Below are 22,787 nucleotides of genomic sequence, written 5' to 3' on the forward strand. Positions count from 1 at the left end.
CTGGTGGAAAGCATATAAAGAAGTTTACTTACAAGAAACCATGGCTCAGGTGCTCTTCGACCTCCACAAACAATATGGTATTGTCATCACTTGGATTCTTCAGCCCTTTGTTCTCATATAGCTTTCAGGTGACATTGTTCGAATTGGCCCCAATGAGGTATATGTTCCCTGGCCAATATTGCGGGTACCTCTTATAAATTTTTAGCTTCATTTTGGGCGACCATCAGCGTTCCACGAAATATACAATGCCGCTCGACGGTGGGACAAGGACGAAGCTCTGTATGGCACACCTGGGATTCGATCTGGCTCCTTCGTCCTTCTCAAGTACCATCACGCGAAAGAGCGGCGGAATGTTCTACAACCAATGTTTTCCAAAAAGGCGATCTTGAACATCGAATATCTTGTATGGCGCAATGTAAGTAAGGAAAGCATGCTTCTACTTCTAATAAAACTAACAATTCAGGCAAAACATCTTGTCTCGTCTATGACAAATATTAATGCAGCAGGACAGTCGGTTGATCTGCTGTACGCCTTCCGCTCCTTTACTCTCGATACTATCATGTGCTTCACCTTTGGCACCTGTATGGGCGCTCTGAATTCTCCTGGATTTGCGGACCCTTTGATAGTTGCAATGAACTCTAGCTTACGTGCCCTTCCGATTTTGAAGAACTTTCCGCTCATCCGTAAAATTGCCTACAGTATACCACACCGATGGATGATGAAGATGCTTCCAGGCAGCAAAAGTCTCGCCCCAAGAATTTACCACGTGTGGGCAATAATACAAGACCAATTAGATCAAATACTGCAGGACCCACGAAAGCTAGACGAGGCGCCCCACCAAACTATCTTTCACCAAATGTTAAACCCAGAAGCCCACCGCAGCAAATCACTCCCAAACCACGACGAGTTGCAGGAAGAAGGTGTCACGTTGATATTCGCGGGTGCAAGCACTGTTGCAGATGCAATATTGATAGGACACTGGCACTTGCTCAATCAGCCGAAGCTTCTCCGCAGACTAAAATCGGAGGTTTTAGCTGTATGGCCTGACATATCGAGTCCTCCTTCTTTAGAAGACTTGGAAACGTTGCCACTCCTTACAGCAACTATTAAGGAATCCCTACGGCATATCCCGTCCGGCGTATCACTAACACGTGTTGTTCCTAGCTCGGGTGCTATGATATCCGGTCAAAAGATTCCTGCGGGCGCGATAGTCGGCATGGCCATACTCCATGTTCACTTTTCCGAGGAAAAATTCAAAGATCCTTTGAGTTTTACCCCAGACCGCTGGCTGGAACAACCTGACTCTGCGAATCTTGACCATTGGTTGGTTCCGTTTAGTAGAGGGCCGCGAATGTGCTTTGGGACAAACCTGGCTTGGTGCGAGTTATACATAGCATTCGCCACGACGATACGCCAGTTTGATATGGCGATAGATGGAACTACGCCCCAGGATATGGAATGGAGGGAGTGTATCGCTGCGTACTATCCCAGGCGGCATTTGCATGCTTGGTGCCAGCCAACTATCCCATGATACGGGGCCAATGAGAAGTGTCTGGAGCCGAAGCTGCGGGATGGAATACCCGGCATAATTCGACCCACAGCCAGACGGCAAGGCGTGGGGGTTTCCAATAACATAGTTTTATACACGTGCGTTAGAAATATAAGGCGTACTTTGTAGCGAAAATGACCAATCTTGGTTTACCTGCTAGAGAAGCTAGTCTCCTCTCATTGCTGCTCATTTGCCGGCTGCGCAAGGCGAGATCGTACGAGTAGACGTGGCCGGAAGAGGCCACCTGAAAATGAGGGGTGCTTGGCCGGCCTAGTTAACTCTTGCCGCTAAAACGCGGCACGGCGCGGGTGCTCGGAGCCAAGGTGTTCCTTTCAATATGGGTTCTGGAGAAGGCTTGAATGCACGGTGCTCCAAGCGTCTAATCGGCTCGACATAGCGCACAGTGCCTAGCATCCCCATACTCCGTACATACGAAGCCATCTCAAAGAATTTAGGTTCGTGCGCGAATCCTGAAGGCATATATCCAAGTATTCCCCATATTGGCTATGGCATGGCATCGCTCCTTTCTACCAGCTCGTCCCAATAATATGGCCCGAAATCAAACATGTACAAGCAAAATAAATGGCGCATACGAGGCTGAAATAGGAGCCCAGGCTGAGGTGTAGGAAGGCATAGTCATTGGCATTATTGATCCCCAGAATGAAAAATCCATATGTTGAGATAAGACCCGCAAGCTTGCGATGATGATGCAGTCAGCGTGGCTGTATACATTGTGCCTTGACGTTACTTCGTATTCCAAAAATAATGACCGCAGCTAACCAACAAATATGTTTTTAATCTTCTTCCATATCAACTTCCCTTTGTTCGTCTCCGGGTTGTCCTCCTCTTCTTCGGGAGAAATCTCGCTGAGTGCCCTTCGTCCCGTCCAGATATCCATATCGGCAAGTTTCACGAACACTGTTTTCTTGTAGAATTTCCAGAACACAACGAAGATGACAAATATTGGCAAGAGAACATAGTTTATAACGAAGTCGACAGGTTTGAACGTGCCTACAAAAGCCGTGTATCCTTGGAAAAAGATGAGGACCACGTTGGCCGCGAGCGCAAAGTAGGTTCCGTAAGGGTAAAGAGCGGCTCTGAAAGGAAGGCTTGCAGGGTCCTCTCCCTGCAGAGCAAGAGCATTTCTGAATCGGATGTGCGTGATGCAAATGGTGGCCCAGACCAAGAAGGTTGACACTATTCCATCTTAGTAACTGTTCAATTTCAAGGGGTGTCCATAGGAAACAGAATATTTCAAGATGTAGCGGATTTCTTACCACCAGATAAAGTGATCAAAGCACTGTAGACTCTCCCTGCGCTTGAAGATAGCGACAAAAATGCAATACAAGCAAATAGATTGGATGTGAGTAGTGCAACCCACGGTACGCCCCGTTTGTTGGTTCGGCCGAGAAAACTTGGAGCTTTTCCCGTGCGGCCCAGGTACATCAGTGTACGTGAAGAAACATATAGCGAACTGTTGCCTGCTGATATTACGGATATAACAATTAAGGCGTTAATCAGGTGCGCACCCGGGACTATGCCGGCATCGGTCAGAGCAATCGTAAGCGGTGACTGTGCGGTCTTGGAGCCAGATGCAAGAAGGCGCTTGTCATTGTATGGCATAAGAATTCCAATAAAAAACATCATTCCTGTATTGGTGAAAGTTAATACTAAGCTCGTCTCGAAGATGGCTAGGTAAGAGCGAACTTACCGACGTAGAAGATTAATATACGCCAAAAGACCTGTCTAATCGCACGAGGGACTGCTCTCATAGGGTCAGAAGACTCGCCAGCGGTGATACCCACCCTGTTTCTGTTAGAAAGCTGATGCTTAGTGTTGGAGCATACAGTGCTACTCACATTTCGGTTCCTGCATAAAGGGTTCCTGCTATGACGAAGGTTCGTGCAACTCCATTTATAGAGTCTGCGAACGCCCCTGGGTCTTCCCAATATTTGAACCCAATGGTGCGACCACCAATTCCACCGCTGCTGATGGCAATGGCCAGGATGAAAAAGATCGTAAGTGAAATTATTTTAATCCTGGGAAGCATTAATTGAATCTCCCAAAGATGAAAGGGAGGAGTCTCATACAATGCTAGCCAAAACTCGACCTCTCCAAAGACCAAGATACCCAGTTGAGACAGTAGAAGGAACAGAAACCAGTACATCAAAATCCATGCCCACGGTGGGACAACCTGCGTCCAATATCCCATTACAAGGGACAGCGCATTGTATTCATTGGCTAGGACCTGCAAATGAGGCGATTCGTTGAGAAGGACATTACTGAGCAGGGGGAGCGAATGGTGTCTCTTACAGTCACCCACAGATACCAATAAGCCCAGCCGAGGCCAAAAGCCAAGGAATCATCAACAAATCGGGCTGAATAGTCCGTAAAGGAGCCTGTTACGGGTATAAGTGTGGCTAACTCTCCGAGGGCTTGCCTGAAAGAACATGGCATTAGCTGGCTGCCACCCGTGGAGTAACATGGGCTATCAGCCCTAGGAGGGCGAGGCAGACATGACAAAGAAGACGATGATGCCAACAAACGAGAAACTGATCAGGATTCCTGCAGGTCCCGCAAGATGTAAGGCATTTCCAGAGCCGACAAGGAGACCAGGGCCGATGATGCCTGGTAGTCAACCGTTAGGTAAGGTGGGAAGCACAGTGTGAGGATCGAGCATACCTCCGATGGCGATCATTTGCAGATGCCGTGACTTCAGTTTTCTGTGTAGGGGTGCCGATGAGGTTTCACCGGCATCGCCGCCCGGCAGCGACCCATGCTCGACATGCTCGCGCGAGTTGAGCTTCGACAGGCCGTCGGTGTCCGTACCTTTGGCAGCCATGATGGGTACGGGCGCAGCGACTGGACATACGGGGGCACAGAAAAGATTTTAAGTAGACGGCAGGAGACCCTCCTCCTAGACTATCTGCCAGAAGAACCGCGGGGGAAGATAGAGTCCTATAAATATACCATCGGGGAAACGTGATGCATTGTATACGGATTGTGACCCCCAGGTGGAAACAGTAGCACCAAGCTTGGGGGTGCTCCAGCGATCAGCCAAAGGCTAACCACACCGTCAAATGAGCACGCCGGCCGGTGCAAGGAAGCAGGCGATCTGCCTCACCGAGTCTCAACGGAATGGCATCATTGGCGCCAAGGTTGCGTGCGCCAACAAAAAGGAGGCGGACCGCCTGCAAAGTTCGAAACCAGAAGATGAAACGGGACAAGAAGATTCTGCGAAAGCCTATCTACAGTATCTTCAATCTGTATCGGTTGTGTCTGACCGGGGTGGGGTGCTTCGATATCAAGGCGTCGAAACGCCTCAATTTGCCACTCTGGATGCCGAGTATGTATACAGAGGATAGAAGGGCGTGCATACTACTACTGTAGGACGCATCATGGCCTACTCCGTACCCTGTTGAGATATACAGACAAGCACTGCTTCTCCTGCAGCATCTCTACGGCCCCCGCAGATTTAGCGCTTGTTGGCGGTCCGCTAGTCACAATCAAATTCCCCCAGCGGCTTTATCTTTCCTCAGCAGACCAAGACAATATGATGTTACAGCCCTCAATTGCGCAGGGCTGTTACGCGGAACCGAAGCCGTTCATTCAATGCGCGCATTTTGATCATAGGACCTTCGGGGGTGTGAATGCCCTGTCCTTCAGGGTCCGTCGCACCCTGGTCACCTCTCTACACGTCGGTCTCTAGACGGGCACAAGGGACAGCAACAAGCTTTTGAATGTGATTTGGCAACTGCAGTTGCAGGCAATCTCCGATGGTGCACGATTGCTAGTATTATTGAGCTGTAGGAGAGAAGCTGCAGAGCGGCCAGTGCATCCTTGAGAACAAACGGTCAACCGTACTCCGTATACGCTTCCACTATGGAGTCTGAGTGTATCTACTCACGGCGCGCGGACGCAAAAGGAAGCGCAGTGATACACGTATGCAATCGCAAATTCCAGCCGGCAGCTAAATACTACTCCATATGGAGTACACGGCGCGATTTCGCACTCTCAATAGTGGACAGGCCTTGGAAAATGGTAGGATTCGAGAGCGTCACTGGCGCATAAAGTCCAACGGTTGCCTTCGTGTTTGCCATTTTAATATTATTATTGCACCGAAACGAAGGATCCTCAAAACACTCGAATTGAGTTTGCTTCCCGATGGATACTTGATAGTGAGACCTTAGATACCTCCCTCCAGTCTTGCGGATCCACTGCCTGATGTTCAGTGTGCTGCGAGTACGTATGCTGCACCATGGGTAAGTAGTGGTTAATTATAATTAGCAAGGCCTCCGCTTTCTGTGGGCATCTTCAGAACGGGAGACTGTCACCCAAGCTCCCTCAAGCACTCGTCGCTCCACGACCGCTGGATGTCGCGCATCGCTTGTGGCTCGTTGCAACCGGCCTGGTCCCGGCCGAAGGATTCCCAGCGCGTGGCCGGGCCCCACTCATGTGCGCGGCGCCAAGCTACATACACTAGGCGGAAGTGGGTTCCGCTAGCCCGATAGGGAGGTGCCCTAGCCCTAGCTTGATCATGTGCAACCGGCGCGCGGTGCCTCTCATTGGCTGTACGTCAGCTTCGAGATGCGTGACAGTAATTGGCTGTTATCCGAATGTTTGCAGTGCAGGCAAACACGGCCCCTGAGCAAACATCCCCAAACTTGCCAACCGTGGTCTGTGTGTTCGGCATCACAGCTATCGCCGGCCGACCTCCCAGCAGCGCATAACACCGTCGCCGATCAAGCTCGGCAACTTGTCCAATGAGAACAGACCTCAAAATGTATCATCAATCCCATTTTAATGGGTGCAAAAAGACCACTTCGGCTCTTACTGAACCAAGCTTTGGTAGCTCCTCGGCTACTGGCACGTTTTGGCTGGTTCAGCCACTGCAATTGCCCCCTCAGCGTCTCCTGTCCCGCCGTGAAGGATAGAATGAGGAGTCGCCATCAACCGGCGCCCTCCACTTGAGAGCGGCTCCATATTGCTACCGGTAGTAATATGGAGATAAGAGCAACCGTTGGGCCGGGCTCCACGGCTGGAGCTATCCTAGCTTGCTTTGGCCCATCTTGTTGATGTATTCAAGCTTCTCCAGTTTCCCCATACCTTCCCTTTCGGCCCATTCCTTCGCGTGTTCCCGATGATCTGGATACTACGGACACTTGTTCGGATAGAATCCATCGTTGTTATTCATTCGCCCACCTTGCCGAGGGGGAGCGGGAGGATGGGGCATAACGTTTGAAGGAAGCTTCTTTAAGCCGTGATCAAGCAATGGAGAATATGCTGGCCGCGACCTTATTAGAGCATCTAGATCCCCGATTTGCAAGTCAGGAGCCGTCAATAGCGGCTCTCTGCCTGATTCGTTCCCCTCCCTCAAGGCTGCAAGCTTTCTTCAAGCTTTGCTGAACTGTTGTCAATCCCTGCATTTGCCCACGTTTTCTCCGCATCCCATATGCACAATTAGGTTGAAGGCTTTATGACGGGTTGCCGATATGGAAATGGTGCTTGGCTACTTCGTCAAAGCTTGAGGGCGTTGTTTGAGCAAACCCAATGCCATTTGTTCTGTATTTGCTCCCTCGTCTTTGGTTAGAGTTAATAGGCCGTTGACTTGACATGATCTAACAGCATTGACACCCGAGGCAAGCCAAAGTCCCCCTCCCAAACCTCCGGTTATCTGTCTCAAGTAGGATGCTGTACCTCTTCAAGCGCCAATTCATTGCTCTGTAGTCCAGAGCTCTACTCGGCAATTCCATTGTGACCTGATGCTGGGTGGGGGACAGTTGCCAGGAGCAAGGTGAAGCGCTAGCATTTTATCCATTTAAGATGTGTCTGCCGTCCTTCGTTCAGTCAGCATCTGATGTGCTCCCTTCTTTTTCCTTCTATTTTCACCTTGCACTGATCTGGTGTCACTGATCCACTCACTGACCCTTGCGTTCAATTGCAACCATGGGTAAACTTGTTCCAAATGTCTTCAACCTTGCGGTCGTGATATTTGTTGCCCTAGGCTCCACAGCTTGTAGCTATGGGATGGCCATTATCAGTTCAACCATTGGCCAGCCAAGCTTTTACAAAGACTTCCAGCTCGCCATGCAGGGCGAGCCGGGTTACGATAAAACCTCTACTCTGATTGGCGCTATGAACGGCCTTAACTCTGCTGGTTCTGCTTTCGGATGTGCATTTGTCTCCTGGTCGGCTGATCGTTATGGAAGATTGCGTTCTCTACAACTGGGATCTGTCATTCTCATCATTGGAGCTGCTCTCTGCGCAGGGTCTGTAAATATGGCTATGTTTTTGGTTGCTCGCTTTATTGCTGGATTTGGCATCGGTATCTTAATTACAGGTATTCCTATGTATGTGATATGCGTTATTCATTATTCTGTTAATTTTCTAACTTAAGCAATCTTTCCAGGTATCAAGCAGAGGCATCCGCTCCAAGCTCACGGGGTTTCATGGTTTCTATGCACGGCATCATGTTCGCAGTCGGCTACTCATTAGCATCTTGGATTGGCTTTGGGTGCTACTTTTTATCCGCTAATGGGAACATGACATCCTTTGCATGGAGGTTCCCGTTGGCCTTTCAGGCAGCCCCGGCTATTCTTCTGCTTATCGGATCCCCGTGGCTTCCTTTCTCCCCACGGTGGCTTCTAGAGAAAGGCCGACATGAAGAAGCTCATGCAGTCTTAATTCGGTTGCATCGTACCGCTGACGATCCGAATAACATCTCTGCTGAGAAAGAGTACTTTCAGATGAAGAAACAGCTAGAGCTTGACCGCGAAATTAAGCAAAATACGGGAAGATGGGATCTATTCAAGACTGGTCCCAATCGTCGCCGAGCCTTTGTCGGGTTCGCACTGATGTTTGGAAATCAATTCACTGTAAGCCTATTTTTTCTTCTGTGCATTTCATTTTGATATCACTGGATTCTAACAACACATTTATTTCAAAAGGGAGTTCTTGTCATTGCCAACTATGGTGTTCTTCTCTACGCTTCTCTTGGGATGAAGACTTTCATGCCTCTGCTTCTCTCAGCACTCTGGGTCACTGCATCATTCCCGGGCAATGTGTTCACCGCCTTCTTTGTCGACCGTCTAGGTCGCCGATTTTTCCTTCTTACCGGGCTCAGCGGCCTCCTCTTTTGCCTTGTCATGGAATGCTGGACTCAGGCAGTCTACCTAGGAACAGATAACGCAGCCGGTCAAAAAGCTGCCGTATTCTTCCTTTTTCTCTTTATTTTCTTCTGGTCCACCTTCATCGACGCTACACAATTCCTCTACCTTTCCGAAATTTTCCCTACACAAACTCGCAGCCAGGGCATGGCCTTGGGCATGGTTGGGACCTTTTCAGCTACAATTATTGTTCTTGTTGCGGGGCCCATTGCCCTGGATGTGATAAAATGGAAGTTCTTTTGTTCTGATATTTCCCACAGCCTTGCATCTTACAGGTGTGTATTTTTTGTACCCAGAGACAAAGCAGAGGAGCCTGGAAGATATCAATGCCGCGTTTGGAGAAAAGGTAGCAGTTCGTTTCTACGGCGCGACTGAAGAGGAAGAGGAGATGTATGCCAAAGCGATTGAGGAGCGAGAACTTGCTACTGCAAGCGTATTTGAGAAGACCCACGAGTCTGATAGACCCGCTCATGAGGAGACTCCAGCGAATGTCTAAAGGGCCAGCCAGGGCTAGGAATTATTCCTTTTCATAGACTTGCTGCCCCGAGGCACTTGGAGCTAAGGAGACTTAGGGTGTCTTTTAGAATACTCTACATAGCCATATACAAGTCCCATGGACACCTACTTACTATACGAGAAATAGACTGTAGTGCTTCCTGTGTCCTCCCATTGTCTTGTGTGCTTGGTGAAGCCAAGTGCAGGGGCTGCTGCCAAGCTGCACCTTGAGCTTGTTTGAACCAACACCAAAGTACTCCGTATCAACAAGAGCAAAACAATGTGGCTTAAGCCACAAGCCCACTGTATGTTCACTTTAAGACGGCTTTAAGGGAACAATGAACAATAAATTTGATCCAATTCTCTAAGATTACCAACAAGCCCCTCAACCTAAAAGAAACCCCGCTTTCAAGCCCAACGATTTTTCACTTTTATCGAAAGAAATCCAAAAAACCTTGGGGACTTGAGCTTGCCTGTCTCTGCGCGGTCTCCCATAGCGTTTCGTTCCTCCAACGGCCCCAAGCATCCTTCGTTTTGCGCTCGAATCGATGGACAAGTCTCTCTCTCCAAAGGTGCCCATATTGCGCCCTACACAGCCCCCTTAGCTCCTCGGCGACCTGGACACCGATATCGACCCATGTTTCTATATTTTTGAGCTTAGAGATTGGGATTACATCGAAACAATGGCCAGCCCAGGGACCCTTGTTGATAGGGATGTTGATCCAGGTGTTGGGGTCTTCAGACCAGCAGGTTTTGGAGATAATGAGTTCAGGGAACCCAATGACCCTTATGAATGGCCCTTGAATGTACTCCGGCCTTAGGGCGATTGTTTCGGCACGAACGAACTCACGTGTAGTCAAGTTGCGAAGGATCCATTTCTCTTCCTCTGGGTAGAGGAGGGCAGGAACTGGCTTCGCAATTTTGAACATATCTCTGGGATGAGGCGTTCCAGGCGCATACGAGGCAGCAATTATTATTGATTCAAATGATATATCCGCCAAGGGAACCATTTTGTATCGTTTGACGGCAAGCCCAAAGAGATTCGTTTTGTAGTATCTCTGCTCAATTTCTTCGTGCCCAGGAATGTGCAGTAACTTTACAAGAGGGCTAGGCTCTCCGACGCGCAACCCCTTCTTCAATTCTTCCTCTGCCGATCTGCTTAGAAGGCCGGGAGGGTACAAGCTTTCGCCCTTTGGATGATCACAGCCCGGGCAAATAAGAGGAGTTCCGGCCCAGATACCCAAGACTCTTTTAAGTCGTTTTTTGATAAAGTACTTTGATAAAGGCCATAGCTCTTGGCAGGTCAACCCGAGGTTGAAGATACTCTGAATATCCAAATACTCGAAAACGGAACCAAATATTTCATGTGGTACTTCCAGAATAGGGGCAAACCGTCGTGAGATGGATTTTTCAGCTTTCCCTCTTTCGTTCAATGTCGATTCAGAGGCGATCTGAACAGAATTGCCTTGACATTAGCGTCTATACGTTGCCCCGCCCTAACACGTCTCATAGGCACTTACTCACTCTAGCGTTTATGTCCTCGTCGTCTTCCCAAATCATTGGCTTTGCAATCATGTACACAAGGCTGGATGCTTCTCCATAAAAAAGGCTGTTGCTGACTTTCCCTTCCCAGTCAAACCGTTCTCGACGATGAGGAGCCGTGATGCAGAAACACTCAGGGACTCCATAACGTACTTCAGCGCTATCCATCTTGTCGATGGTAATAGGCGTCAAGTAAGGCTGTACGAGTAGACTACTCGAACTTGAAATAGTACTAGCAGCAAGTAAGGTAGCACTTGAAAGCTGAGTTCCTTCAACAGAACTTCACAGTGACAAGGTGCGACGAAAATAACATGGAGATTGCTCATAGAAAATGTCTGTTAGTGAACAATCCACTTTATAATGGTGCTTCAGGTAAAAGTTCAGCTGAACAACCCAGAGCACAAGATATTGATGGTAAAAAGAGGATACCAGGAAGAATTTGCAAGTGAGAGAAATGAACAAACCTAAGAAAAGCAGCTGGCTGAGAAGCCATGAAAACTTCACTAGATAATTTACAGCACATGATTATTGACATGCTCGGCGACAGCATCATTGAGGTTAACTGAGAGAGTAAGCAATAACAAGTTATTTTCTACAGGAGCAGAAAAACCACGGATCTCTGGGCTGTGCCCAATGCACACCTATAGGAGATCCCAAGCTCCTACAATATGTCAGCAAAGGAGTTATACTCTGGAAGAAGCAGATAAACAGAGAAAATAAAGACATTCAAGGTAACTTCCCCTAGTTGTTGTGAAGCCATTCTGAAAGTATTCATCATTGCGTTTTCTTTACAAGAGGCTTACTGGATACATGAATGCTATACCAATAGCAGCTCTAAACAAATTCACAGGAAAGCTGATTCCATTGTCTGAAAATGCATTTCTATAACTGCATACATAAACTGGGACTCTTACCCTTATAACCTACTTTCTCCACCCTTAGATACTATACTCCAATACCTTACCGGTTATTTATATCACTTAGAACTGCTAAATTATTGATGCAAAAATTTTTGGAAGATGTTGCTGCCGTTGGTAGTGGCATCCTCAAATACAACTTTAAGATCGCTGCTGGCTGTCGATGACGGGCCGGAATATGGTTTATATAAATGCTACACATCTAAGTTTATTAAGCGCTATTCTACAGATTTGTTCATACTCTGGAGTGAATCTGGTACAAAAGGGCTTTGTTTCTCTAAAGGCTTTTGGCCTGTTTCTCAGTGCAAATATGGCCTTTATATGTTCTATGTTTTTGATTTCTTTGTCAAATGGGTTGAGGGTTCTACAATACCCCCCAATATAAACTCCGAAGAGACCAGAAGATTTTTTTTTTTCAAGTTTTTCATTTCTGGCAGAGAAAAATATCTTCTTTCTATGTTCTAGATCTATACATTTTACTGCCCCCACATCATGGATGCCGGAGCATTTATCCACCAGATGACGCATGGCCCATTCCCCGACCACCTTCTCCCTTTACATAGGGTTTATAGACGGCGTTACAAAAGTGGTATACGACATGTCTCACGTTGCAAAGATCTCTTCCCACCAGATTTAAAGCGCACACGTCAGATGTTCCGATTCGATTCCATGGAATTCCAGTATTTTGCTTGCCCGCGACTACCACTGATGGTACAAGAGTGCATGAGGAAATTTACCTCTAAACTGAAAAATGGCAAAATTTGCCGGGATCTCACAGATCGGTTTGAGATATATGGTTATGTTGGTAGAGGAAGTACGCTACGTTCCTACTGGCCTTGTAGCTCAACTAGTTAGTTAGTTACGCTAACTATGAACCCCAACAAGCCAGTTCCTTCATACTCGCTGCAAGAGACAAGGGCAACATGAGGAGACAATATGCACTGAAACTTCAGTACACGGGATATAGAAATGAGTGGAAAGCCTATTCGAATCCTATCTTTTGCAACTACGTTGAGCTCGGTTCAAAATTACGCCGATACATTCCAGTGGAGGCAGTCATCCTGCAGCTTCTCTCGGAGTGTCCACGATTCCCGCGCCTTGACTCAGTCTATATGCACGGCGATTTTGCAATTGTTGCCATGTCCTCAGAAGCTGTAGTAAAGAGACCTGAAAGAGAGACTCTGATCACAGATTATCCGATGGAACACTGTTTCCCAAGCTATTGTGGCGAAGAGCTATTCAATGCAAAATCCCCTAGGCTCACGGAGATTCAAGTATGCAAAGTCGCATCTCACCTTTTACAGGCACTGGTGTATTTGATGGATTTGAATGTTGCACATGACGATCTGAGTCACCGAAATTATGTGGTTGACGAGAACCTGAATGTAAGCAATCTGAAAAAGTGAAAAGAGGTTCGTTCAAACGGCTATGCTAACCTTACATTGCAGCTCACTCTTGTCGATCTCGGGTTGTGCCGCACAGCTGCAGCGGAAACAGATTGGCACGTGGAGAATTGGCCCGCGATTTTGGCTTCTGAATTGCTGATAACACCACAAATTGCAAACTTTCTCAATCAGTCCACGGAGCCGACACCGACCAGAGCTGCCAGAGTGGTGAGGATTCCATATCCACACGACCTCCGTAAGCAGATTCTTTGGAAACTGGGTGCTCTTATTTATGACCTCTTACACGGCTACGCACCCTGGGAGCAGCCCGAATGGGACCCTGAAGTGGGCGTCCTCCGCAGTTTTCATGAATACAAACGGACTGAAAAGAGCGTGCTATACATACGCGAGAGGAGACAGAGAATGGTTTTTGAGGATTTGGCAATAGACCCTGGGTTATCACAGGATTGTATTGATGTCCTGAGAGCACTTCTGGCAAGAGAAGAGGCCGATCGCCCAACTTTCAGGGAAGTCGTGTCTTTTCCATGGTTTCAAGGTCATTGGACCGACTATCCCGCAGCGTACTTTCAGAGACCCCCTTTTCTTCTGCGTGAGGCAAGTCCAGGCGTACCACGGTATTCTGAAAATTTTGATGAGGGAGTAGAGGCAACCCACTAGTAAGCATACTATGACATTGGGGTAACACTCTGAGTAGCTTGCTGGCATCCAAAATGACTGGGTTTGCTTTTCCAATATTCAACTTCTTTCATGGGTTCTTTCATAGGCCCAACCTTGCGATTCAGGGCTCTTCTGGTATTTTTGCCTAAAATCCAACCAAGTGACGGCACGCCGCAAACTCCTCCCATGCACGCAGAGCAACTAGATTTCATCAATATCATACACACAGCACATGTATTCACCAATTATCAAAATTCCCAAATCCTCCGGTGCCAATTTTAGTCTTCTTTTTGGTATGTTCAATGTCGAATTCATCATCAATGAATTCAACAATTTCATCATTATCATGACTGCATTGATTTGCTGCGGCCTGCTTAAGATACTTCCCAACTCCGACATCGCTGGTAGGTTCTTTCGCGCCTTCACCACGAACTCTTTTGCCCGTCCACGTCACCCGTTCGTCATCGTCATTATTGGTATTGCTCGTGGAAGTCAGGGGCAATTGATCTTTATTGCTAGTTTCTTCCTGTTTTTTTTGAGATAAGAACTCCTCAAATGGATCAACGAATACTGTCACATCATGAATACATATCGGCGGAGTGGGCCTGTTAGACGCGGACGAGTCAATTGGGGCAGATTCCATAGCATCTAGTGTCGGAGATGACGGCGACGGGTCGTCAATGACATGACCAAATACGGTGTGCTTATTGTTGAGATGTGGCAGCGCACGGTAGGCTATGAAGCTAAGGATAGTTAGTTTCTATGTGACTATCTCAGAGAGCGGGGCACTCACAATTGGCTACTATTCGTGTCTTTTCCCTTGTTCGCCATGCTCAAAGTTCCCCTTGAGTCGTGTTTTATCGACCCAATAGTCTCATCAGCAAAATATTTACCCCATATGCTCTCACCTCCTTTTCCAGTACCCGTTGGGTCGCCTCCTTGAATCATGAAACCTTTTATATTGCGGTGAAACGTAACATCTTTATAATATCCTTTCTTAGCTAGCTTGATAAAATTCCAAACAGCTTTGGGAGCATGTTCGGTATGAAGTTCCAGATTCAGATCACCTAAGTTCGTTGAAATACGGGCATAGCCCTTTAGCTTCACACGACCACGCTTGAGCATATATTGTTCATCAGTGAGAAGGGCCAGCTCTGCAGAAGTATGTGGTGTGAGTCCAGTGCTCGTGAATGATGCAGCCGCTAATCCAGTCGTATGCCTGGCAGCATTGAACGGGGTTTGTTTCCCAGGAGCAAGTGAAGTTTTGATAGTACTAGCCTTTGATTGACTAGAAATTTTTGCCTTCGATTTGGCTGCCTCGACGAGATTATCTTTTTGGGTCTCTCGGGTCGCTCTCGCTTTTGCAACTGCCTCCTTTGCCTTTAGGATTCTGGCTGAACTGCCCATAGCAGCTAAATTGACATTTCCGCCTGGCTGAGTCTGATGCGACGTATCGCCGTCATTTAAATATTTGAAAGAGCTTAGGTCCCTCGATTCGACATTTTGCGGATCTTGTAGCGTAATTATATCCTTCCTCGTGAATTCTTGATCGGAAACCAAATCTCGCCACATTTTGCCCTTTATATTAAGCCTCTCCACTGTATCCCATGCAAATACATTTCCCGTATTACACAATGCCACGATATGCGTATTATCAGTGAACACTTTGAAGGTAACTGGGTCAACATATTCGTTGGCCTCGTTCTTTGCAAAATTTAATTTGACCAGATCGGAGCTCTTCAACGGTTCACCATTTACCGGATTTGTACCATATTTCTTTAGCCAGGGTAATATATTTGTCAAATCAAATATGATGCCTGCGGGAGTACAGACTGGGTGTGAGAAAGGCTGCAAAGAGAGCGAGCAAAAATTGAATGGTAGCCGCTTAAAGGAGCCATGAGTGACAGTACCCTTAGGTCTTGCAGCACCGGCACCAACACTGGCGGAGTAAGAGTCCTCAGATGCCCATTCGGAGTGAGTTATCTGGTGTAAACCCCTGGTTGTTAGTATAGAACCTGGGATGATGAAGAGGGAGACGCGTACGTAGAGCTTGTCAGTTCCTATAAATAATTAGCCTGGAGGTAACCAAGAGGCCTTTTTGCAGCCACAGTTTCTCACCTTTCCCCATACTCGCATGAATTAGTAGATAGAATTGCTGTAACTGGGATTCTCGGCTTCGCAGCTTCGAAATGTGACGAAGGTGTTTCACGTGACCGCGACTTCCGCCCGCACAAACATACTCTTTACTTGTGCTTTGCGTAGTATAATATCCTATTTAGTTCCAACTGTACTCCGTAACTAGCCCCTCTCTGCTTATATTAAATATAGGGCCAGTTTACTTAGAAGGACGCTACGTGCTGGTGGAATTATTGATGTATTGATGTCAACTTGAAATTCAGCACCATTCCGCCACGGGACAAACAAGGATCTTCTTGCTCCTGAGTTCCCATTACTTATAATAATTGCTTTCTCTTCTAATGGACGCTTGATCAGCTTTTCTCTCCTGGGTCATGACTCGTCTAGGTATTAAAGCTACAAGAGATCACCAACTATGGCCGCCAACCAATCCTCAAGAGAATCCTTACTCAAAAAACGAATATAGCAGTCCCTCTGATCAGTTCTGTAATGGATTGTCATCTTCTAGTCTCGAATCTTCCGGGTGAATATTTGGAATTTGAAAACCCTGTCAAGCCAATGTCGTTCTACTCTCACAGTTCCCCTAACATGGTATTCATGCTAAAGCAGCGTATTGACAACGTGTGAGCCAATGTAGCCGTTGGAGCCTGTGACATGAACCCATATTTGACCCAGCTAGGATGGCATTACCGGCATCTTGCATGTTGAAGAAAATACGTTAGTAGGGGTAGTCATAGAAGGTAGATGTCCATTTTTTCCTCTGGGGAGACATGAGAATGGTGACCCGCCTGTTTATTCTTTAGACGCTTTCTGGGATAAAAAAAAAACATGGTTATTAAATGGTTAAACAGCCAGTTTCGTGCCCGTATCTGAAATTGTCAAGCCGAGCCCGACAGTACCTGCCATCTTCGACTTCGTTCTACATTCATAATTTACAGCAGTAGCATCTGCAATAGGAGTACACCAAGTACACATACCATACTTAGCAGAGATCTACACTGGGCCATTGCAATACCTTTCTTGGGTCTCACAGCGTAATTCGTTATTTACGAAGCAGACGTTGGCACATCTAATGAGTTGGAATTGGGGATGAAGGATGTCTCGGTAGTTATATCTCTAGTTGTCGAGGTATCGAAAGTAGGGAGTGCGGAATAAGTAACTTAATAGGGTGGCGGCGAGCTACGACCTAGTATTCTCTGCCGCAGATACCTACAGCTTCCCAGAAAACATTTTGTTACCTCCAAGAAAGCAATGTCAACAATAGCAATGCTCAGGACAAGTCTTGAGATTGATTTATGCACATATGCGACAGGTGTTAATAAATTGCGAGGTAGCCGGGATATCCATAGCTATATGCACCAGCATGCCTGTACGATGCCGGGACCCCGAGCCCCCCTGAGCCATAACAATATCCTAATTAACCGCTATCAGATACGCCCAGCAAAAAGGTGATTGGAGGGCGTCACAGAATTTTGTAGTAGCGTAGTAGAGATTTTGGGAACCGCAACAACGTATGCTAAGATGGTGATGCTGCTTGAAACCTCAGCGGCACTACCCATTTATCCCCAAACTCCACCCCATAGCGTTTCCTGGCTCCGTATTTTCTCCACGCTGTTTGGCTAATTCCAACATCAACGGCAGCAATTTGCCAGGATTCACCTCGGCCAGCAGATAATGCATTTATGATACCGATTTTAGGAGCTCCAAGGCAGACGATAAACGTCGCATTGATTGCGAGGCCGGCACCTTGCATAAAAGTCGGTTCGCCTATTATGAAACGTAAATTCTTTATGGACTCTTTTGCAGAAAGTCTTTGAATCTTGCTCACCTGTCGAAGCTGAAAGCCCCGCTGGTATGTCAACACATACAACGCCGATCCCGCTTCGATTGGTCCACGAAATGATTTCAAATGCAGTTTGCTGATCGTCGGTGCGTAGATCATCAAAGGCAACATGCATACCAAAAAGTGCATCAACAACAAGCCCGGGAGAGTACTCCGCAGTGGATAGCATTGTCGACACTTCTTCCCATCTCAAAGTTTTACCGCCCGCTTTTTTAAAAATGTCAACTTGCCTGCGGAAGCTATCAGAAAACGCACTGTCATGGTCTAATCCGAGTATGCATACGGTCACTCGGTAGTTGTGGTTTCGTAAATGTCGAGCAGCAGATATGGCTCGGGCGCCAGTCTTGTGATTGCCCGTAAATATAAGAACGGTAGAAGATCGCTGGAGGCCTGTAAGCGATATAACTGCTTCTGCAATGCCTCTTCCAGCATTCTCCGTAATAATGTCCTCCGTTAGACCAAGTTCTGAGATCGACAACTGTTCAACTTCCAACATTTGAAGAGGGCTGACACTCGGACAGCGTCTGCTAGTTGGCACTATCTGTAAGAATCCGGCAACTGATCCAGATGGTGTTGCTCTGGGTGATGCTGCTTGCCTTTGTGATGGGCGTGGGCTTGCTGTTCGTGCCGAGATAAACTGCCCCCTAGTGAAAAGACCGACTGGGGGAGAGGAAATAGAGGCACTCAATGCTCCGCTGCCATTCCGGGAACGTGGAATAGAGGCTCTAGACCGAGCTCTACTAGGATTTCGCTCATTTTCAAATCTACTTTCATCGGGATATTCATAATCGGTTTCTAGTATTGTGCCGTCCCATTGTGTCTTGAATTCCGGCAAGGGGTCCAATACATTTTCTGTGTAGTGCAGATTTCGACCGCCGTTTGTGCCAGGCCTCGCTCGTCTATTAAAACTGACAAGTCGATCTTCATCGGCAGTTGTGTCGTCGTTTCTAATCTGATCAAAAATCCGACGTTTATCAAATTTGGAGAGATTGCTTTGAAAATCGAAGTCACCCATCTCCTGGATATCCGTTGCATCTTCCGTTGCCCAGCCGTTTTGTTCTTCGGGATGACGCTTATATCGTCTTTTATGTCTTACGGAGAGACGCCGTGTGGATTGAGAAGTAGGACCGAGAGCGGGTTCCACAAAGGCGGTTTGCCGCCAACCGTTCGAAGTCGGGCTGCTTTCTGTGGCTCCCGTAGACAGCTTGTTGTTTTGAGGCTCGATAGTTTCCGCTTCTGCCTCATTTTGTAATTTTCCTCGCACGCCCCTCCGACTCCGCTTCGCCGTGTACTTAATAGTCGTTTCAGAGGGAGCCTGTGGACCCAGGTGTACATCACCCTCACCTATCACCCGGTGCAAGGAAGATTTATCTCCCAAGTTTTCGTCGGGACTCTTTAAACCAAGCGCATTAAAAGGAGCGGTAAGGGTAGCGGCAGCGATGCTCTCTGGCGCAGTCGTAATGGGAAGGGGCTGCAGTGAGCCAGAGGGCGCAGGAAGTTCGTGGCCTCCAATCATCACAGGAGATTGGACAGGGAGCGCTTTCTGTGGCGCTTGTGTAATATCAACTAAACCATTGCGCTGGCTGGGTGGCTTTTGGTAGCTGAGGATGGCCGGGTCTATGAAAGACTGCTTGTTTTCCTGGGGCTGGGCTTCATGCAAGTTGTTGGAGTGTTGTTGTTGTTGTTGATGCTGCTGAAGAGGCGGTTCACTACGTAAGCTAGTGTCTTGCTGGGCATTTGGTGCTGAGATATCCGTGCGAATAGATCTTTCCTGAGGTAACAGGTACAAATCTGCAATACCAGACGCTTCAATGTGATATACTGGGACATTCTGGTTGTTCCACAGTAACGTTACTATCAAAGAGGCAATTAATAAATACCATAAATATTTGATCAAAGATTAGGATATTCACCATTCTGTAGACTCAGCCGATGTCCGACAACATCTGCTACAACGCCTTGAACCCGACAATTTGGAGGAGACTTGAGTGTGACCACAACGCTATAGCCCACGAACTGCTCTGCCATGTTGTGTCAGTGGGCATTTACTGGGGAGAGATGTCCGCTTGGAGTCAGATGGCAAGAGAGGAAAAGACTGGCCGGCGCGGGGCGCGGCTGGTTTGATGTTGGAGATCGCGACTGATATGCTCCCTCTTGCCCGATTGGGACAGCTCGGCGCTTAGTGGGCATGGTGCATGTGACCGCGCCAAGCCCCGTTTAGATAATACGAAACGCGATCACGTGCAGAGCGCGTCTGAGCTTCCTGCCTGTCGCGTTAGAGTTGTGTCGAGGCGCATCCACACATAACGACGTGCCAGCAACGCCAGCCACTTGTTTATGTTTCCTTCATGCTCGCGACTGAGGCCGACATATTTCTCACCCGTCAAACGCCTATCGCTCATTTACCTTTGGTCACGGGAGACGCGAAGCCCCCCACCTCGAAAACCGCAACGGTTAAATATGTTCACGAAAGCGCTTCGCGAGCATAAAGAGCCCTTGAGACCGCTTCCATCGAGCCAGTCGCGATTAAATGCTAAACCCACCGCACCAGAGAATCCGGTTACAGGGGAAAAGCGCAAATTCGAGGGGCCTCAGAGTTTCAGAGATACTCTATCGTTCCTCCACACCGACGTCTACTATGAAGAAGGTGATTTCGCTGACGACGATGAGTTTGATTTCAGCACTCCAATTGCTCCTCAGCCTATCAATACGCCCCCATTAACGCGATCGACGACGGCGCCAGAAATTAAACCCGATAGCTCGACATTGCCTAATGACCATCCTGCTCAGGACAACGCCCCTGCAAGTAGTGCACCGCTTCCGTGGTCGTCTTCCCCGCCAACTCATTTTCAGGCCCCTAAACGGCAAACACTACCTTGGCTCGAAAGAGGGTTTTCTTCCACAGCACGTGTAAAGAATGCCCCGCAAACTCCTGCCGCTCAACCCCCCTCATACCCATGGAACAAAACACTTAGTGCTTTCAAAGATGAACAAAAAGAATTTCGTAGACAACAAAAACTTCGAGCGACAAATGAAAAGCCCGTACTACAGCATCACAAACCCCATCCCAAAGTTGCTAAAATGTTTCTTAGCGAAGAGCAAAAGCATGTGCTTGATATGATTGTGCAAAAAGGCCAAAGCGTGTTCTTCACAGGATCTGCTGGAACCGGCAAATCGGTTCTAATGAGAGAAGCAATCCGCCAATTGCGAGATAAATATAGAAAAGAACCTGACCGAGTGGCCGTCACTGCATCCACTGGGTTGGCCGCTTGTAATATCGAGGGTGTCACTTTGCATAGTTATGCTGGAGTTGGTTTAGGTAAAGAGGATGCTGCCGGGCTGCTGAAAAAGGTATGACTCAAATTTGACTTATCTGGTGTGATAAGCTACTAAGATTACCTTAGGTAAGACGGAACCAGAAAGTTCGAAATCGCTGGCTTCGGACAAAAGTATTGATCGTGGATGAAATATCAATGGTAGACGGGGACTTCTTTGACAAACTAGAAGAAGTGGCTCGGAAAATCAGGAACAATGGACGACCTTTTGGTGGCATTCAACTTGTTGTAACGGGCGACTTCTTTCAACTCCCACCAGTTCCAGACTCCAATAGAGAAGCAAAATTTGCTTTTTCTGCTAATACTTGGAACACTTCGATCCAGCACACTATTCTTTTAACTCATATTTTTAGACAAAAAGACCCGGAGTTTGCATCAATGCTAAATGAAATGCGACTTGGTCATGTTAGCTCAAGAACCATCGAAACATTTAGGCAGTTATCACGGCCACTGAACTTCGAAGACGACCTGGATGCAACTGAGCTGTAAGTCAACTAATCGATATCATCCAAGATGTACGCTTATAAACATCCAGTTTTCCCACCAGGCAAGAAGTAGAGAATGCGAACTCTATGAGAATGGTGCGACTAGAGGGCGAGGGTGTGCCATTTCATGCAATCGATTCCGGGTCGATTAAGGATATTTCTTTCAGAGATAAATTGTTGTCAAACTGCATGGCGCCCCCTTCTATATATCTAAAGAAAGGTGCCCAGGTGATGCTCATAAAAAATATGGACGATTCTTTAGTAAACGGGTCCCTGGGGAAAGTCGTCGCTTTCATGGATGATGTTACATATGACCATTATATCCGAAACGAAGACTCATACCATGAAGATCCAATGGATGTTAACGACAAGGAGAGTCGAGCTCGAAAGAAGCTCAAATCTATGGCATACGACCCTCAGCCCACATCTGGTACGACCACTACTCGGTTGTGGCCTCTCGTATCGTTTGTTCTCCCTGATGGAACCGAAAGACAGCTTCTATGCAAGCCTGAAACATGGAAGATTGAACTTCCCAATGGCGAAGTTCAAGCCCAGCGTGCACAGGTTCCCCTGATCCTTGCATGGGCTTTATCAATCCATAAAGCTCAAGGCCAGACACTACAGCGCGTCAAAGTGGATTTAGGACGTGTGTTCGAAAAAGGTCAGGCCTATGTCGCTTTAAGTCGCGCAACATCTACGGCTGGACTCCAGGTCACGCGATTCGAACCAAGAAAAGTGATGGTCCATCCAAGAGTGAAGGAGTTTTATGGGAATTTATCTACAGCACAAGATATCGTTACTTTAAAACGAATGGAGAAGCCAATGGAAAAAATAATTTAAGGTGGTCTGATAGAACGCTGTATATATTTTATTTGTAGAAAGAACTAGTTGGATGAAATCCCGCTCCCTGCCCATAGGATGGTTCATAAAACCTTTCTCACGCTTCCCCTTTGTGATGCCCTAGAGACTTAGCCATTACATTCTTGACAAAAACTAAGGATTGCCGAATTATCTGCTCCAGAATAAACCTAAAACAAAGATCCGTAGCCTAAGAGAGAGCTGTACGGAGTACGGAGTAGCGTAACTATCGGATAATCGTAGTGCCGCCTTAACTAGGAATTTCGTCATGCGCAACGACGCGTCTGAAATGCGGTCCTGCATTCATTCTTCGTTCACAGCGCGTCCTTTGTACCAATGCGTCGCCAATAATGACTCGAATGTTTCCAGCTATGAAGCATGGCAGAAGACGTATCATC

At 47.4% G+C, this 22,787-nt stretch overlaps 7 protein-coding genes across 7 annotated transcripts; 3 read left to right on the forward strand and 4 right to left on the reverse strand.

The window, feature by feature from the left end:
• Positions 1-40: 40 nt before the first annotated feature.
• LOZ57_006274 (uncharacterized protein) lies at positions 41-1,531 on the forward strand (the record flags this gene model as incomplete). Its single annotated transcript, XM_049255294.1, has 4 exons — positions 41-77; positions 129-157; positions 206-415; positions 464-1,531. The coding sequence occupies 4 exons, from the start codon at positions 41-43 to the stop codon at positions 1,529-1,531; spliced, it is 1,344 nt and encodes a 447-aa protein (XP_049105763.1).
• A 793-nt stretch (positions 1,532-2,324) lies between these two features.
• LOZ57_006275 (uncharacterized protein) lies at positions 2,325-4,391 on the reverse strand (the record flags this gene model as incomplete). Its single annotated transcript, XM_049255295.1, has 7 exons — positions 2,325-2,746; positions 2,827-3,198; positions 3,261-3,355; positions 3,409-3,797; positions 3,863-3,989; positions 4,066-4,177; positions 4,232-4,391. 7 exons carry the CDS (start codon positions 4,389-4,391, stop codon positions 2,325-2,327), a joined length of 1,677 nt encoding a protein of 558 aa, XP_049105764.1.
• A 3,104-nt stretch (positions 4,392-7,495) lies between these two features.
• LOZ57_006276 (uncharacterized protein) lies at positions 7,496-9,211 on the forward strand (the record flags this gene model as incomplete). The annotated part of the gene is made up of 4 exons (XM_049255296.1): positions 7,496-7,899; positions 7,959-8,424; positions 8,497-8,934; positions 9,023-9,211. 4 exons carry the CDS (start codon positions 7,496-7,498, stop codon positions 9,209-9,211), a joined length of 1,497 nt encoding a protein of 498 aa, XP_049105765.1.
• A 430-nt stretch (positions 9,212-9,641) lies between these two features.
• Positions 9,642-10,920, reverse strand: LOZ57_006277 (uncharacterized protein; the record flags this gene model as incomplete). Its single annotated transcript, XM_049255297.1, has 2 exons — positions 9,642-10,675; positions 10,731-10,920. The coding sequence occupies 2 exons, from the start codon at positions 10,918-10,920 to the stop codon at positions 9,642-9,644; spliced, it is 1,224 nt and encodes a 407-aa protein (XP_049105766.1).
• Positions 10,921-12,161: 1,241 nt separating this feature from the next.
• On the forward strand, positions 12,162-13,732 carry LOZ57_006278 (uncharacterized protein; the record flags this gene model as incomplete). The annotated part of the gene is made up of 3 exons (XM_049255298.1): positions 12,162-12,483; positions 12,555-13,054; positions 13,118-13,732. 3 exons carry the CDS (start codon positions 12,162-12,164, stop codon positions 13,730-13,732), a joined length of 1,437 nt encoding a protein of 478 aa, XP_049105767.1.
• A 238-nt stretch (positions 13,733-13,970) lies between these two features.
• Positions 13,971-15,868, reverse strand: cyp8 (cyclophilin peptidyl-prolyl cis-trans isomerase Cyp8; the record flags this gene model as incomplete). Its single annotated transcript, XM_049255299.1, has 4 exons — positions 13,971-14,475; positions 14,526-15,728; positions 15,776-15,792; positions 15,851-15,868. The coding sequence occupies 4 exons, from the start codon at positions 15,866-15,868 to the stop codon at positions 13,971-13,973; spliced, it is 1,743 nt and encodes a 580-aa protein (XP_049105768.1).
• A 1,516-nt stretch (positions 15,869-17,384) lies between these two features.
• Positions 17,385-19,739, reverse strand: EDC3 (enhancer of mRNA decapping; the record flags this gene model as incomplete). The annotated part of the gene is made up of 3 exons (XM_049255300.1): positions 17,385-17,635; positions 17,697-19,565; positions 19,625-19,739. 3 exons carry the CDS (start codon positions 19,737-19,739, stop codon positions 17,385-17,387), a joined length of 2,235 nt encoding a protein of 744 aa, XP_049105769.1.
• Positions 19,740-22,787: the final 3,048 nt, after the last annotated feature.

Source organism: Ophidiomyces ophidiicola (assembly GCF_022830035.1).
Source record: "Ophidiomyces ophidiicola strain CBS 122913 chromosome Unknown scaffold_38, whole genome shotgun sequence".
NCBI classification, from domain to species: domain Eukaryota; kingdom Fungi; phylum Ascomycota; class Eurotiomycetes; order Onygenales; family Onygenaceae; genus Ophidiomyces; species Ophidiomyces ophidiicola.